This window comes from Carlito syrichta, unplaced genomic scaffold, assembly GCF_000164805.1.
Source record: "Carlito syrichta isolate Samal-C Ts95f unplaced genomic scaffold, Tarsius_syrichta-2.0.1 Scaffold301542, whole genome shotgun sequence".
Classification (NCBI taxonomy): Eukaryota; Metazoa; Chordata; class Mammalia; order Primates; family Tarsiidae; genus Carlito; species Carlito syrichta.
Genome location: NW_007245638.1, coordinates 608,686 through 626,124, shown reverse-complemented (window position 1 = coordinate 626,124; position 17,439 = coordinate 608,686). Strand labels below are relative to the sequence as shown.

At 41.8% G+C, this 17,439-nt stretch overlaps 1 protein-coding gene across 2 annotated transcripts in view; it reads right to left on the bottom strand.

Annotated features, from left to right (window-relative positions):
- The window catches only part of TENM2 (teneurin transmembrane protein 2), a 517,874-nt gene that overhangs the window by 194,352 nt on the left and 306,083 nt on the right, over positions 1–17,439 (bottom strand). For both annotated transcript variants that reach the window (XM_021710791.1, XM_021710790.1), the window contains one exon: positions 14,894–15,099. In XM_021710791.1, coding sequence (XP_021566466.1) covers positions 14,894–15,099 — 206 coding nt within the window. The remainder of the gene's footprint in view (positions 1–14,893; positions 15,100–17,439) is intronic.

Genomic DNA, 17,439 nt, shown 5'->3' with positions numbered 1-17,439 from the left:
GATTTGCATGTGCCCTAAGGACTGTGGGAGAAGAGACAGTGCCGTGTTTTCCAAGAGCCTGGCCGTCCCTGCCAGCATGTCTGGTGGCTGGCCTGGTTTGTAAGTCCCCTCAAGATGCCACTGAGCCGCGAAAGGCGTAGGAAGGAAGGGCTTGGCAGTGCTAAGGTCAGACCCGGGCAGAGCAGGCAGACTGCCTGGAAGACGGGGAGATGTCCACAGAAGTAAACAAAAAAAGAGGCCCAGAAGAGTCCGGAAGGTTTTGCCAGGTGTTGGCTGTACCTGGTCTGTAAGTGTCTTTGGGAGCCAGCCACTTCCAACTCTCCCACCTCCTCTCTCCTGCATTCTAGCCACACTGATCTTCCCTCTGTTCCTGGAACATGACCAGCTCAGCCCAGCCTCAGGGCCTTTGCACAAGCCGTTCCCTCTGCCTGGCCTTTTCTTTCTCCTGATCTCATCATGGCTGCCTGCTTCTTATCAGTCTTGCCTTTGCCTAGACATCATGAAGAAAGGACTCCCCTGACCACCTGCACATCTCTATCACTTCTCCTTGTTTTCCTCCCCAGCAAAAACTCATAATTCTTTGAAAACTTGTTATTGAGCTACTAATTTATAGTCCATCTCCCTCTTGGATATGAACTATCCCCTACATTTAAGAGTGGCAGACTAGACTGTTTCACTTAACACAAACAGTGCCTGGCACATAGTGGGTACTCATTTAAGATCTTAAAAACTTTTTTTTTTTGGTAGAGATGGAGTTCTCACTATGTTGTTGCCCTTGAACTCCTGGTCTCAAGCAATCTTTCTGCCTCAGCCTCCCAAAGAGCTGAGATTACAGGAGTGAGCCACCACACCCAGGCTAAAGATCCTGGCTGACTGAATGAAAAAGATTTAGGCTAAAAAGAAATAATATCTAGAATAAAGTCTATACTAACAAGGAGTTTTGATGTCATAGGATGTTTTAGTGAACATTATGTAGTTTTTCTCTTATTTTTGTTTGCTAGCTGCTCAGATGATACTTTGAGCTAACATTTAATAAGACTAGCCACTGTTGTAGGTGATTCATGCTCACAATAACCCCACTCGATACAAATTATTCTCATTTTGCATATGAGGAAACTGAGGCAGAGAGAGGTTACATAACTTGTCCCATTGTTAGAGAAAGGCAGAGCAGAGAGTCACACCCCAGCAGCCAGCTTCAGAGAGCACACCCTTCCCCATGCAATTACGGACTTCTCAGTATGTCTAACAAACAGGTAGCCAGCATGGGGTGCCGGCCAACCTGTCTTGTTTGCATGTGTGTACATGTGTTTGTATGTGTGTGTGTTCACAGGATCACATGGTACAGGTGCACTTGGCCCAGTTGTTGAGGGGCAAGGGAGCTCCGGCCAACATCTGGCTTCACTCAGAAGGCCTGTTGGTCTCTAAACTGGGGTCCGTGGAGGAGAAAAGTCTGGAGCCCAGCTCTCAAGCCTGTCATATTCCACCGGGAAAATGAATGCAAAAGAATTTGTCCCTTTGGCACATATTGTGCACTCACGATGGGCCTGGGTACATAGACTGCTCTGGGGACCGGGGATACAGCAGGGCCTGATAGGGACAAGGCTCCTATTCTCCTGGAGCTGACATTCCCATGGGGGCATATACTATTTGGGAATGAGGGGGACTGTGAATAAAAATAAAGCAAACCAGAAAACCCAGATGTCCATGACCATACAATCCATAGATTATCCACACAACTGACAATCTACTCAGCAATAAAAGTAACAAGCCACAGAGACACACACCACACGGATGAGTCTCACTGATGCTCTGCCAAGGGAAAGGAGGTGAACACAAAGAACACACAATGCCTTGTACATGGAACTCTAGGGGAGACTAATCTAATCTCTAGCTGCAGAAAGCAGTTCAGGGGTTACCTGGGGCTGGAGGTGGGGCTGGCAGGGGCATAGGGAACACTTGGCGGGGGTGCAGTGTCCTCTGGCATGGCTGTGGTGGTGCTTACTTGGATACAGTTTTCAAATTTTATTTTATTATTGAAAAAAGTTTTTAGAGATGAGGTCTCACTGTATTGCCCAGGCTAGTCTTGAACTCCAGGACTCAAGTGATCCTCCTTCCTCTGCCTCCCAAAGTGCTGGGATTACACATGTGAGCCACCACACTTGGCCTAGTTTTCAAATTTTAGAAATCTAAGAAGGTACTTTCAAAATGTGTGCATTGGCTAGTTTAAATATTATACCTAAATAAAGTGGATTTAAGAAAAATGAAGCAGAAAGAGTATCCTGTTTAGATTCACTCATCAAAAAGGGACTTACTGAGGGGATGAAGTTTGGGCAGAAGCCTGAACAAATAAGGGAGGAGCCACTCTACTATCTGGGGGATTTTTCTAGAAAGAGAAGGTGCACAGTGCAAACCGTTCGTAGGCAGAAGGAGCTTGGCATGGCTGAGGGGGAGCGAGTGGGCCAACATGGTGGAGTCCAGCGAGCGAGGAGGAGATTGCTGGTTAATCGGGTCACAGAGGGACATAGTCCTGGAGACTGACCTTCACCAGCCATTTACTGGCCACAGCTATCAGTACTGGAGACATGGTAGGGAACCCAACAGTCGCTACCCTTCTAGAGCTCACAGTCTAGAGCGACGTAAGATTTTCCCCTTTGTGGGATGGGGGCAACAATGGAGGGTTATATAGACAGAAAGGATGAGACCAGAGCCTTTTTGTCATAATAGGAAAGAAAGCTTCTTGCCTGGTGTGTTTACTAAGCCTGGTTCCTGTGAGGGCCCTCTGGGTTTGGCAGAGGCTTTGGTGGTTTGTTGGTTGAAGATAAGCAGATTATGGGATCTGCCAAGATTCTACCCCCCCACCCATAGATCAAGTCTAAAATTGTGTTTTTTTTAGGTTCCAGAGGAGGATCTTTGGAATGTCTCTGATATGGGAGGGGGAATGATAAATGACTAGAAAAAAATAAAGTGTCACCGCTAAAGGATATGCTCCCACATGGCACAACCCAGCAACTTTCCTTCTCAGAGCTGTTTCAGTTTGGACGTCCCAAAAGAAACAGGAACAAGGCCAGGCCAGTCCAGGCCAGGGAAAGGCAAGGATCATGCATTTCCAGGTAGACAAATGAATTCCCTGGAGATTCTTGAAGTGGCATCAATACTGGTGTCCATTTGCCACACAAGGGCAGGGGCAGCTCTGCTTTGTCCTATGCTGCAGCCTCTTGACACACGGCACATAGTAGGTGCTCAGTAAATGTTGGCTGAATACAAGGTGATGCATTACAGAGGGATGTATCTACCTAAAGACAGTGTCTCCTCTCAGGGAATGTTAATCGCATGAAATTTCTGAGAATGGGGAGAAACGACTGGAAACCAAAAAGTCCTAATCTCCTATATTCAACAAGACTTTCGCGAAGTACTTAAAGGTGTGCATTCCCAGGTAGAAGGGTAACTCATAGTTTTATGGTGATTGGGCACTCTTTTTTTTATTTTAATTTAATGTACTCCTAGCTGGGGTTGTGTCCACAGCTGCAAATCTGTGACAACTCAACACAGGGACGTAGCCACTAAACCTCCAGAGGGGTGGCCTCTCGCTGGGTCACCCCTGGCCAGTTCTAAAAGGAAAGTGGTGTTCTTGTTGGTGAGGGATTGCTAGCAGTTTCTAAAAAGAAGACAATCATTATGTGAAGCTTCGACACAGCCCATACAACAAGGGTGTCTTCATTTGCCGTTCTGCTTAGAAAGATTCTTCCTCCTCATGTCTTTCTCTCCACCTGCATAATGCACCCTCCAAGATTCACCTTGGGGAGCCTCTCCTCCAGGAAACTGTCCTAAAACCCCTCCCAGGTTAGAGGTGGTGGCTACATTTTTGCTCCCAAACCTCCTGTATCCAACCCTTTAGTAGGAAATAATAGCTAACATTTGTTGAATATGTTAAGTGAGGGACGAGAACAAATCATGTAAAGGACATGTGACAGTGGCTCTGAGAAACAGACGAGAACACGGTTCTATCAGGATGCATGCTGTCCACCCTTCTCATCTGGACACAGCTGGGTGCAGGGGGACTGTGCCCGAGGACAGGTACCCCAAACCTCTTCCGCCTTTCATATTTATACAAGGAGGAGAAGAGCCAGGAATCAGTTGACTGAGTAGGAAGATCCTGAGCTTTGCAATCTAGGTTAGTGTCTCGATGACCAGCGCAAGTGCAGTTTGTGCATCCGATTTGGTACCAGCCAGCGTCCTTGCAGGTCTCCCTGGAGAGCCCCCTTGTTGCTAGGCTACCTGCGAGTGAGCCGTAAGGGTTGTAGACCAGTTAGATTGATGGATTGATCTCCATGGGGTGCTTACTATTTGCTAGGCATTATCTCATTTATTCTCACAACAGCCTGATGAGGTATAGTCCTCATTTTCCGGATGCTGAAACTGACTCTAGAGACCCATCCACAACACTGCTGCTAGTTCCTAGCAGAGGTAAGACTCAAACTCAGACCAGGATGATTGTGAAGTGTCAGTTCTTATCATCTGCCCCGCACTGCATCTCATGCCCCCACCCCAGTGATGTTGCCATTATTTCTTAACTTGTCAGGTCCCCTTCTCCTTAAAGGAGCCAGTGCTTTCCATCTCTGTATCCCCTGTATGACCAGCCAGTGAATATTTGCTGAGCGCATGAATGGATTGATTGTATATTTCATCTCCCGACAAGGTCATGCCCTCATCATGCTGCCTTTGATCCAACCCAGGAGAGGGGTAGAAGGTATTGCTCTGAAGACCAAGTGAGGCATCGTGTTGACCCCATAGAGCCTTGGGGTCAAGGTCAGTGAAATTGATGAGCATCTCAAGGCTATTCCAAGATGCACAAAGGCTGTACCACGAGACCAGAAGAATAGATGTGTTACCTCTCAGTGCCTTGCTGACGTGATTTCTTATTTACCGCACATTCCTATCTAATTATCTTTAGCCGATGGTTTATCAAAAATGTCACATGGGCTCATTGGCCTCCCAAGATCAATAGGAGGGTCTCAAGTGGGCTGCCTGTGAAAATATATCAAGTATATCACCAGGAAGAGGTAGCAAACTGGGACTGTGTCCAGTCACAAAATGACTTCCCAAGCACTACAGAGGAATGGAGTCATGGGCACTGGCTGGCTTCTCTGGAAGCATGACCTGAACCTCTCACCAGGCTGCAGTGTGACTTTGGGCAAGGTAATTCAGCTCTCTGAGTCTCTGCTCTCTCGTCTCCGAGGTGGGAATAATAAAAGTCCCTACCTCAGAGGGACATTGTGAGTTTGGCCTGGCTCATAGTAAGCCTCAATTAATGTGAGCTATTCTCATGGTTATTTTTATTGTTATAAAATCTTGATGTATTGTAAATCCTTTGAGCCAGCAATTCCACTCCAGGAATTTATCACAAGGAAATTGTTAAAAAAATATGAACACATACCTGCAAATGTTTACTGTAGAATGATTTATAATATTGAAAAAGGGGTTTGGTTAGAAAATTTTATATTCAAGACAATGGACTATTTTTGAGGCATTTAAAATGAGCTTATGGAAAAATACTCAGATTTGGAAAGATGTTCTCTACCTATTATTAAGTAAATACTCAGGGTAAAAATAGTAAGATCCCATATTTGTAAAAATTATTACTATATATGAACAGAAAACTGTCTAGAGAATAAACTAAAAATGTTAATGTTTTCTATTTTCCCCATTATCATCATATATTGCTTTACAATGAGAAATACACAAGTAAAAGATACCTTTAAAAAACAATTGGAATTTGTTTTGTTTGGGGGCTTGTGTCAGGAATGCTCTGAAAAACATAATAATAGCTTACACCAGTATGAATGTAAGTGCTTTATAAAGATGACCTCATTGATGCCTCACAACATTGCTATGAGTGCATAATATTATTTCCATCTTACAGACGAGGTAAATGAGGCACAGAGAGGCTGAGTGATTTGCCCACGGTCACACAGCTTAGGAGAGCTGGAGGTTGGAGTTCAAGGCCAGAAAGTCTGGACGTGTCCATGATCCTTCTCCCAAGATCTCCTGTGTCTGGAACAGCAGTAGTCATGTTCCACTGAATGCTTATTTAAACTTTCTTTTCTTTTTTTGAGTTGGAGTCTCACTCTATTGCCCAGGCTGGAGTGCAGTAGCACACTCACAGACACCCCAGCATCGACCTACTGGGTTCCAGCAATCCTTCTGCCTCAGCCTTCCAAGGAGCCGGAACTACAGGTGTGCACTACCACACCTGGCTAGTTTTTGCTTTATTGAGAGGTGAGGTCTTGCAAAGTTGCCTGGGCTGGTCTTGAACCCGCAGGCTCAGACAATCCACTTGCCTCGGCCTCCCAAAGTGCTGGGATTACAGACTGAGCCACTGAGCCCAGCCTGAACTTTATTTTCTAAATATGTATTTATATGTTTTAGGGATTATAATTAAACCCCACACTGACTTGATTTGTACAGTAGGATCTAGTTGTCTAAGGGTATTTGGAATTAACAAAAGGTCACTTAAAATGAACATACTTAACAAATGGAAAAATATTTGATTCGGACCTTATCTTGAAAAAAGAAAACTACTTACAAAAAATTTATTTTATCTCATAGTTAGGAAAATTCAGGTTATATTTGCAACCATGCTGTAGGTGTTAGAACAAACATTGGGTTTTCATACATACACAAAAATGTGACAGCAAACATTTCATTCTATCTCAGTTGCATCGATTGCAAAACTCATGCTGTTCTCAGAGATGTCAAAGATGAGCATGATGTGCATTTGAGAATCGATGCAATATATGAGGACAATGCAACATCACTTTAGTTTGACCTGTGCAACATAATCAAAAAGGACATTCCTGTAAGCATATTGGATGCTTTCATCAAATTTCTCAGGATCTCTTTCTATGATTGGGTAATCACCCTCTTTGAAGTGTTGATCTTATCACCTTCTTTGTTAATTTTCTCTGCCTCTATGTTTAAGGTCGCTACCCCAACGAGACCCACATTTACCAGGTTTTCCTCTGACACATTCAAGAAGATTTCTGGCACCATTTTTCATTGACTCTATAAACGATCATGTTTACATCGTATTAGATGCTTCTAGAAATGACTGAGCACCACAGAGGAGGAGGGCTGACTGTTATGTCCAACACATACCAGTTTTGTAGTCTAAACTCTGTCTCAGCTCTTCCATCTGTGAAAGGGAGTACTACTAATAATACCAGCCTCACAGAGTATTGTGAAGATAAGACAAGATAATGCATGTGGCGCAGTTAGTCCCTGGTACATTGTAGCCCTCAGATAGTGCTGGCTATGATTACGAGTGGGTATAGACACCCATGTTTAATGGGGAGAGAAGGCTCACTGAATGGAGAACACATTTATAAGTGGTCGGATGAATATTGTTGTCTCATCGCAACTTTCGCTTTCCTACAGAGCATCCTTACTGAGAGGGTCTTTCATGAACATTTTAGAGGCCATTAATTTTTGTGAAGATCTTGGAATAAAGTTTTTCCTAACATCTCTGAGTGTGGATTTGAACTTTTGTAACTGCTGTTTATTAGGAAGTTTTAAGATCTGTACTGAGTTTTTTTTGAATCCAGGCCGATGTGTGCCTGCTCAAAGTCTGAGCAATTGCACCAATGAATCCTGTTCAGCCACGCGCCAGGTAGAGCACAGGTGCATGTTTGTGTCAGGAGGTAAAACCAGGAGTGGAATTCCAATGAATGTGGAACATGTCCCATAATGATGTCCTGGTTTTCTTTTTTTAAAATAAAGAGAATTTCAAAGCTTGGGTGTAACTCCTCTACTTTTATATGTATGACAAGGGCTGTGTGTAGTTGTTAGGTATTTTAAGTGACTTGACCTTGAAACAATTATTTCCTCTTCCTCCTCTTCCAAGCTTGTGGATCAATTTAAATGAAGAGTACCCACAGCCTAGAAGGGAATGATGAAAGAAAATACTGTTGCTATTCACAGCTACTTATATGGATTTGTTATGATTTTCTCAAAACTGCAAACCAAACAAAATATATAAATAAATGGAATCCTGAGAGTGATTGAAATGACAATTATCATCTGTATGCCTTCAATGCTTGTTTTACTCAAAACAGACTCAACCTTGTCACAGATTCACTTTTATTAAACAGAGAGAGATTACAAGAATTAAGAGAAGTATATGGTAACAAATACCCATATTTCAACTACTCATATGAATCAATGTTAAGATTTTGTGGTATTTATTTCCAGTCTTGTGCGTGTGTGTGTGTGTGTGTGTGTGTGTGTGTGTGTGTGTGTGTGTGTTGGAGATGGGGGTGGGGAGTGCCTTACCTTTAATCTTAATTATGGATAAAAATAAGTACTTTGAAAACCTAATCCCAGCAACATTCTCTTTACCTGTCCCTAGAGGTGATCATCCTCATGAGTTTACTCTCTCTCTCAATATATATTTTTATAATGTGATATATCATAAATATATATAAACATACACACACACACACACACACACAGATTGGCATTACCATAGTAATGTGGATTTGGACTTTAAACTATGTTCACAAACGGTCACTTTTATCTGTTTTATAAGGGTTCTACATAAGATTTCAGTTGAAGATAAAGGTCCTTTACTTTGAAAATTTGCAGACTCTTTTCTTCCCCAACTATACAGGCAAAAAGAAAATTTGCAAACGCCTAAATTACAGCACCTCTAAGATGCTATTCCATCTAAATATGTGCCTTAATGCTGCTCCTTCTAAAGTCATTTCTGTTTTCTCTGTTTCTATTTTTCATTCTGATTTCCATGAACTCAAGTCTTGTCCCTCTTGAAAAATACTGTGTTTTCCTGTGTACCACCTCCCCACCACCATACCAGTTCTCTTGTCAGGCTCAAGCATCCCCTGAGATTTCTCCTTGCTTTGCTCCGTGGCTCCCAGGTGGGGACGGTGCCCGCCAATCTTAGTAGTACTGTCAGCTCCAGTTACTATGCCACCAGATTACCAGAAGGGATTCTCTCAAGAAAGTCCTTTCCAAAAGTACTTTCAGTCCAATACAGATTAAACCAAGGCCAAGTTTCTCTTGGTTACACACAATCTTTCTCTCTACCTCAAGCTCTTTGGGAAAAAGAGGATCTGGAAAACATGCTTATAAAAATATGCCTCCCTCCAAAGTGAAATGATACATCTTATCAGGGTTTCTGGAAATCATAATGTGACATGCAGTGTAAACTGACAGCCAAACCCTGGCATTGCCTTCCCATTTCAGCTCCACATAAAGGATGAGGCCCAGGAGAGCCTATCTGGCCAGTCCACAGGTGCTGGGAGATTGGAGAGACAGTGGCAAGGCAACACAGGGAGGGTGCTCAGGACAACTGGGTGTCCCAGTATCCCAGGAACCTAGTCAGTCCCACCTCTAATGGAAACCATGTGCAGGTTTACTGACTTGAGCAGGAAAGAAGGGGACAAAGAGTTCATTTTCAAATAAGGATCTGAAATGAAAAGGAATAAAGCCAAGCTGGCAAAAACTAATACCACTAATTGCTATCTATAAATCTGCTTTTTAAAAAGTATCATGACTGGACACAGGGAATCACACCTGAAATCCCAGCACTTTGGGAAGCTGAGGCAGGAGGACTGTTTGAACCCAGACAGTCCAGCCTGGGCAACATAGCAAGATTTCCTCTCTTTAAAAAAACAAATTAGCCGGGTGCGACTGTGTGCCTGTAATCCCAGCTATTTGGGAGGCTGAGGCAGAAGGATTGCTTAAGCCCAGGAGTTTGAGGCTGCGGTCTGCTGGGATTGTGCCACTGTACTCCAGCCTGGGTGACAGTGAGACCCCAACTTAAAAAAAAAAAATGTCATTAGAGGAATTCTGCTGATGAGGACAAATAGAAATGTTCACTCAGCTCATTTTATCTTGCTTCACATATACCCAGTCTGCCCACATATGATCATGGGGCAACTTGTGGTCCCTAAAACAATTCTCTTCTATTGGTTAATGAGTTTAATGTGTGGGTAATTTAATGTCCTATCCTATAGATACATTGTAGCATAAAGCATTCAGGGTTGACAGCATCTGCTCCTATCCTACCGCCATTCAATTCAATCCCTAGAACGCCCCTCTAATCAACTTGCTGAAGCTGAAAACCCACCCTACGCTTCAAAGTTACCTCTGGAAGTCAGTGGGCTCATGGCTCTATCAGTCTGAGTGATGAAATAGGCATTTCTAATATTTGCTAAACAAGATTGTCGAGAAGGTGAAGTCCCAGCAGGGATCCCAAGCGGTGACTGCATCTCGTTGTCTCAGGTTAATCATGTACCTAATTTGCCGATTATTGACTTGTTCTCGCAAAGGATTTTACTTGGCTTGACATATCAGTAGCAATCAGTGATGAACTGTCAAGCAAACTCGCTCACTGCCTTAACCACCCAAGATTCTGACTTATAGCAACAGTCTAGGAGATTCTCTCTGATGCTGAGCACTGTAGCCAGGTCAGAGTATTATTATTCTTTTCAGTCTAATCTGTTTCCTTTCTAAAACCAGAATTGAGTGAATCTGACACAGCTTGAAGGGTTTCAGATACTTGGCAAGATGTACAAGGCATCCGCCGAACACACACTATCCCTGTAAGGATTCGAGTTGGTTCGTTAAGAATAGTTTAGATTGACTTTTTTTCTCTGTCTGTGTCTTTAAAAATGCAATGCAGGATGTCAAGAATGCTACATTTTAAAGCACAACACTACATCTACCTCTGAAACTGACAAAGGTTAAAAAACGCTAGTATCCATTTTATTCAAGGGTTCAAGTAAATATGCTGCAGGTGGATAGGAGTGTAATTGGTACAAACTTTCATTAGGGTAATTTGACAATATGAGTAAAATCCTTCAGGGTTTATTTTCAGGAAAAGGGTAAAGACTGGCCACTAGAACAGGCATCATGACATTTTATGTGTAAGTCATTTGGGCTTTTCACAGATATTTTTGGTGCTCTTTGTTCCAGGAGCATTGTCAGACTTTGCTTCCTCCTCTACTGAAGTTGGAATGTGACTGGTTTTGGTGGCTACATAAGATGTGTGACTTCCCAAGCAGAAGTCTTTGGGAGTTGGTGTACAATCTCCACCTGCTCCTTTCTTTGTTCCTGCTAGTAGAAATTCCACAGGTTTGTGTTGTTGAAGGAGACTGCTTCTGAGCGAAGTTCTCATTAACCGAAGTGCAGGGGGGTTTCTCAACCTCCACAATGCTGACATTTGGGGCCAGGTAACTCTTTGTTGGGGCTGCCCTGTGCACTGTGGGGTGTGTAGCAGCATCCCTGGATCCCCCCTCCCAGTTGTGACAACCAAAACTATCTCCAGGTGTTGCCAAATGTTCCCAGGGTGAAAGTAGGGTGGGGAAAAAATCACCCCTGTCTGAGAACCATTGATGGTGTAGCATAAACAAGAAATAGTCTTTGTTCTTTTAAATCACCAAGATTTGCTTTTTTAACTGCAATGCCTATGTTTTGTTATAGCCCAAACAATGTATAAACATTTAGCAAAGGGAGACTGCTTCAAATTATGAGTGTTTTACTTTCCTCCTTTTGTTTTTCTAAAACTTTTCTGCAATGAGATGTCATTTATTCTTTAGTAAGAAGAAAAAACTACACACATCTTTTTAAAAACATCGATATTTGCATAATTGCCTATCTATATACAGGATTTGCTAGTTTCTATACACAGAAACTCTAAGCATGATGAAACACTTATATATAATATCTTTCTGTTGTGATTTAGCTTACAAAGTGTTTCCCCTCCTTCCTTGGTTGTTGTTGTGTAGCTACAACAACATTGTGAGGCAGGTAGCATAGGTGGAAAAGGAAACTGAAGCTAAGAGAGCTTAAGGGACCCACCCAAAATCACTTTGCTGATGTGTGGCAGGGTCTGTATTGGGACTTTCTCTCCTATGCCATGTTGCCTCTGCATCTCTGTAAAAACCTAGTTTCAAAAAGTCAACTGGGACAGACTCTGAGTCTTGGAAAATTTAAGCAGGTAAGAAAGGATTCTCCTCTGTATTTAATATCCTTGGACAAGGAGACTAAGCCTTGTAGGCTCTTGGTCATAGCATTGTACTCAATAAAATTTAAACAGCCATTTCATGCAACACAGCCAATGGAATTTCATATTCTCCCCCCACCTCACCTCTTTTTCTTTCTCCTTTTCCAGCTCAAATGAGTCACCTTGGCTAAATTGCCAATCCCCATAGAACTTATGTTCCTTGATAGGATATACCCACAGAAATGAGAAATTCTATAATGGCTCGAGACGTGAGTTAGTCACCTATCCCTGCAAAGAGCTAAGCACTGTCTCCTTGAGGAAATGTAGCTCGTCAAATGGACATGAATGCATGTAATGACAGCGAATGAATGTGGGAATGTGTAGGGAGTCCTTTCCTTTCTTTCTTTAAACAGTGTCCCTATATTGTACCTGTCTTGTGCATTTCTAAGCACCCGCACGGTGCCTTACTTACTTGACCCTTCAACATGCACTGAACTTTCAAATTGGCAGCTGGACTGAAACCTCAGCACACATCAGGCCCTGCCTATTCATTTCCCTTCCCTTGAAATGTGTGACGGGGCTGTCCCCGGAGTGGAGCTATTTTGAGAGGACGATCACTAGAACAATCACAGACCAGGCAGGAGATGGACAGTGTGGGGTAGCCACAAAGGAAGAAAAGTCATTGTCGTGGAGGGCTTGCGTCCTGAATGTCAGAATAGCAGGGAAACTGGGTAGAGTGTGCTTCTGCCTGCTGTCCACTGTCACTCAGTTACAGAGTTACTCACTTGACTTGCCATGGTCGTTGGCTTTTCCATGATTCTAGTTGCCCAGAGCAAACAAGGGGAGAGGAATAACAGCACTTTGGAATGATGTGGGGAAGCATTTCCTTAGCAAAGCTCCTTGCATCCAACTGACTGAGAGGAAAGCTGTGCTGAACTGTGCCCAAAGCCATGTTCTTACCTACTCAAATAATGCCAATAAGCAGATGTCACTACCGTTAACCCTTCATTATGCTACAGTAGAATCAGTGGACCTTGAAGGTCAAGGAAATCATCTAACAATTTGCATAACTTATCAGAGCAGAACCCTGTGGCCTGGCCGAAGCTGCAGAAATGCCTAAGAAACTCCTTTCAGCTGGGTTCTTTTTCTCTTGATGAGAAAGAGCAGATGTGATTTCTGTATCAGGAGTTCTGCTTGATTGGTGCTATATATGCCTAGCGCCATAAATATTTTTCTGGATAGACGGATGGAGGATTCATTGATTACCACATTATGTAGTGGTCTCTATAGTGTGGGCTGTATATGGTCATAAAACCTACACAGCCCTCCCTGCTCAAAAAAGAAATAGTCCTTTAGTCCTTATATTGATCATTTTAGGTTGTAAAGACAGGATTGCAAATCAGTTTCATCTTGAGAACCTACACTGGTTAATTGGTAGTGGCTACCTAGAGGGTTATGTGGGAGGTATGTGAGCACTGGGCTCAGTAAAGAAAAGTGCTGTCATTGATTAGCAATGCCTGCCACAGCAAAAGACAAAGAAAATGGTGGCCTGACTGTCTTGCATTTGCTGATTGTTTCAAGACTTCAAATTCTTCCAACTGAATTTTCTAGATGAATACCTTTCCAACACATTTTAAAGTCAGCTTTAACTGGATATATGTGTGTTTTTCCACCACTGGTGTTTTTTCCTAAAGTACTTTATGTTCTTGCTGGATTTGAGAGGAGATGAAGCAGTAAAACTTTACTTGGTTTTTCTTGGAATATACAATTCTTATTGGAAAAGAAAATCATGCTAGGTAGGTGTTTGCCCCAAGTGATGTGAACTGTATAATAAACCTTCTATCAGGACAAATTAAAGGAAGGATGAGAGAAAAAATGAGATCCATAATATAATTCAATCTCTTCATTCCCAACACTGGGAATAATCTCATTAAAATAATTCACAGCTGCTGAATTTTGGCTTATGTTACATCACTCTTTTCATATATAGTGAGATGTGGCCTAGTAATATTTTCACAAATTAACTCAATAACTAGAACAACTGAACAGAAAGTATCCAGATTATCTTCTAGGTCTAGCAAAGCTGACTTCATCAGGTAGGAATGTTATTTTTTTGGAGATAAAATTCATGACATAATTTTAACTATTTTACAATTCAGTGGTTTTAGTGTATCCATTATACTGTGGAAACTATCACAGCTATCTAATTTCAGAGCATTTACTCAAACCCTCCGCTCCCCCAAAAATCCCACTGCAGTCAGTCCCAATTCCCAGTCCCTGGCAACCATTTGCCTTCTGTCTCTATAGATTTGCCTGTTCTAGACAATGGAATCATGCAATATTTGGCCTCTTGTATCTGGCTTCTTTCACTTAGCATAGTATGTTCAGATTTTATTCACGATGTAGCATGTAAAAATACTCCATTGTATAGACATATTATATTTTGTTTATCTGTTCATTTGTTGAACATTTGGATTGTTTCCACTTTGGGCTTGTATGAATAATGCTGCAATGAACATTGGTATATACATTTTTAAAAGAAAATAATATTTTCTATTTTCTAATAATATTTCTATTTTCTATTCCCTAGAAACAGAATTGCCAGGTCATATGGTAATTCTATGTTCAACTTTTTGAAAAACTGTCAAACTCTTTTCCATAGCTGCTGTGCCGTGTTATGTTCTCAAGCAATGTACAAGGGTTCTAATTTCTCCCCATTCTTGCCAACATTTTTAATTGTTTGTCTTCAAATTATAGGCATCCTAGGGGGGTGTGAAGTGGTGTGTGTATACATATATATATAAAATTATAATATATATATTATTATAATATATATATTTAAGCACTTGGTTACATCAAACGTGGTCATACCTGGGCATGAGATGGTGGAAGTCCCCTTCTTATATAAACACCAAAGAGAGCATCCTTCCCGAGGGAGATGTTGAACTTTAGGAACTGGGGCTGACTGATGTGAATCTGTGACCTCCAAAACACCCCTGGTGGGACTTCTTGTGTCACCCGCCGACCGACTTCTGCTTCACCACTGTCTATGCTGCTGTTTTTCAATGACCAGGGCACTGGAAGACAGGAATAGACACCAAGTCAATGACATTTGTATACACAGGTTGGCTCTGTATTTCTGTTTAATTACACACCAGGATTTTTTCTTTGTTTTAATAATAAATTTTAATTCACGGTAAGTTTCTTTTTAAGTCACAGCTGAAACATTTAGATTTTAAATAATGCAGATTTTAAAAACCCACTCCAGAGCATCTGAAATGTTGGCACCATGCTTTCTAAAATTTCTGTGATTACTCATTACTGATCAAATATAATAAGTTCTGGAGTCTGATAAGTACATGTAATGCTTCCAACCACCCCGAATGTGACTGAGATGTTATTTCCAGACACAAACAGGTCCAATATACTCTGACATTTGGGACAAATCAGGCCAAAATAAATACAACAACTGAGTAGAAAATGAAGATTTGATTTCAGGAAGCTCTAACATTGGGTTAGGTCCTTCCTTGAGTTAAAAAGAGAGGTTCAAGAACCGTGGAGCAACCACATCTATCTCAGACATTAATACATCTCTGCTGCATTATTTGAAATTGTTCATGTTGAAAATATCCATTTCCCACCCTCCGCACCCTCCAGAGCGTTAATGATAGAAGTTCCAGAAATGCATATTTTGAAAGAGGATTTCTTAATAATAATGAACCAATCAGCACCTCTTATGCTTCCAAGGGTGGTTTCCTTTGCAACCACAAAGTTAAGGAAAAACTGAGAGTTACTAGTAGTTGTCCAAGAAAAGCAAGTAAATAGGGCACTTAGAGCTTCATTTTCCTTATCTCTAAGCAGGAAATAACCTAGTTGAAGTCTCATTGTATAAAGGTCATTTGTGATTTCTTCAAATGGATTCTGAACTTGCTAGGAAACATAAAATCACATCTTATCACCCTCCTATCTTCTTAAGAACTTACGAACCAATCAAGACCAAACAGAAAGAATTGAAGTAATTTTGTTTTGAGTCTTCAACTTCCGGAGCCACTGATCACTCTGATGACCCTGTAGATATGAAAACTTCTTCAGCCTGATGGGCCAAGGCTGGGATACCATCTCCCCTCACCACTCCACAATGTATGGACTCTTCTGAAAACATTTATCCATATTCAGCTACTGTATATTGCACAGGGTTTCGACAGTCAGGAGAAATTACAAAATTGCTGAAGACTGACATGAACAGTGAGTAAACCTGTCCAACTCCACAGAGTTGGCTCTGTGACTATCTACCTACTGCATCAAGACAAGACCTGTAAGTGATCTTGGTCCAGTTTCCTTATCTGTAAAGTGGAAGGGTGACATTTTTGGATCTATTAAGGTCTGCTGTATCTAAATTATAAAAGAAAACCACAGAGTGACGAGAGAACAGAAGGTTCCCCCCCTTTTTTCCTAAACATGTGAATTAATAACAGCTCAATAGTGGATCAAATAAAAAGCAAACAGGGGCTTAAAATAAAGTAGGAGAAACACTGGTTTGGATCATAAGCAGAATCCCGTGACCTTGAGGTTAATAAAACTAGGGAACGGACTCCCGAGGGAAGATTTGAAAGCCTCTATCACACAACATCTTTAAAAAGAAAATAAACAACCAGAAGTCCTGAGTGGTTCAGACCTTTGGATGGGGAAGAGATGGTTCCTTTGTCAAGCATTCTGAAAGTTTTTGTGTTGGCTATCGTTTCTAATGGATGCTACATATTTACCCACAGGGGTAGAAAGACAGTATCATAGTAAAGAGCACAGACCCTGGGCTGAAACTGCTTTGACTCAAATCCTAGCTTTGATATTTGTCAAGTGTATCAACTTACTGTGCCTCAGTTTCCTCATAAGCCTAATTGGGACACTATTATTTATTTCCCAGGGTGGTTGTTATGAAGTTTTAATGAGTTAATCCACGCAAAGCTCTTAGAATAATTTTTGGCACAAAATAACTTATTATTATTATTACCTGTAAGACCCTAAACCTGAGTGTTGTTTATTTGGAGGTTTTGTTGACATAATGGCTTTTTTAAGGGGAAATACTTGTTATCACATGTTGATCAGACACTCTGATTATTCTACATTGGAAACGAATTTATACTTTAAAATGCTGCTTTTGATAGGCAGTCTCCCCTACCCCCCAAAAGGACTTTGGGGGAAGGGATATATTAAAACAGACCTAGTAAGGAAGGTATATAGCACAAACAGCCTGCCCCCCACCAGGGAAGACTAGTTTGGGGAACACCAAAAGCAACTCCAGCAATCACAGTGTGGCAACAAGTTAAAGAAATACATTAACAGCCAGGCTCGGTGGCTCAGCCTGTAATCCCACACCTTTGGGAAGCTGAGGTGAGTGGATTGCCTAAGCTCGTGGGTTC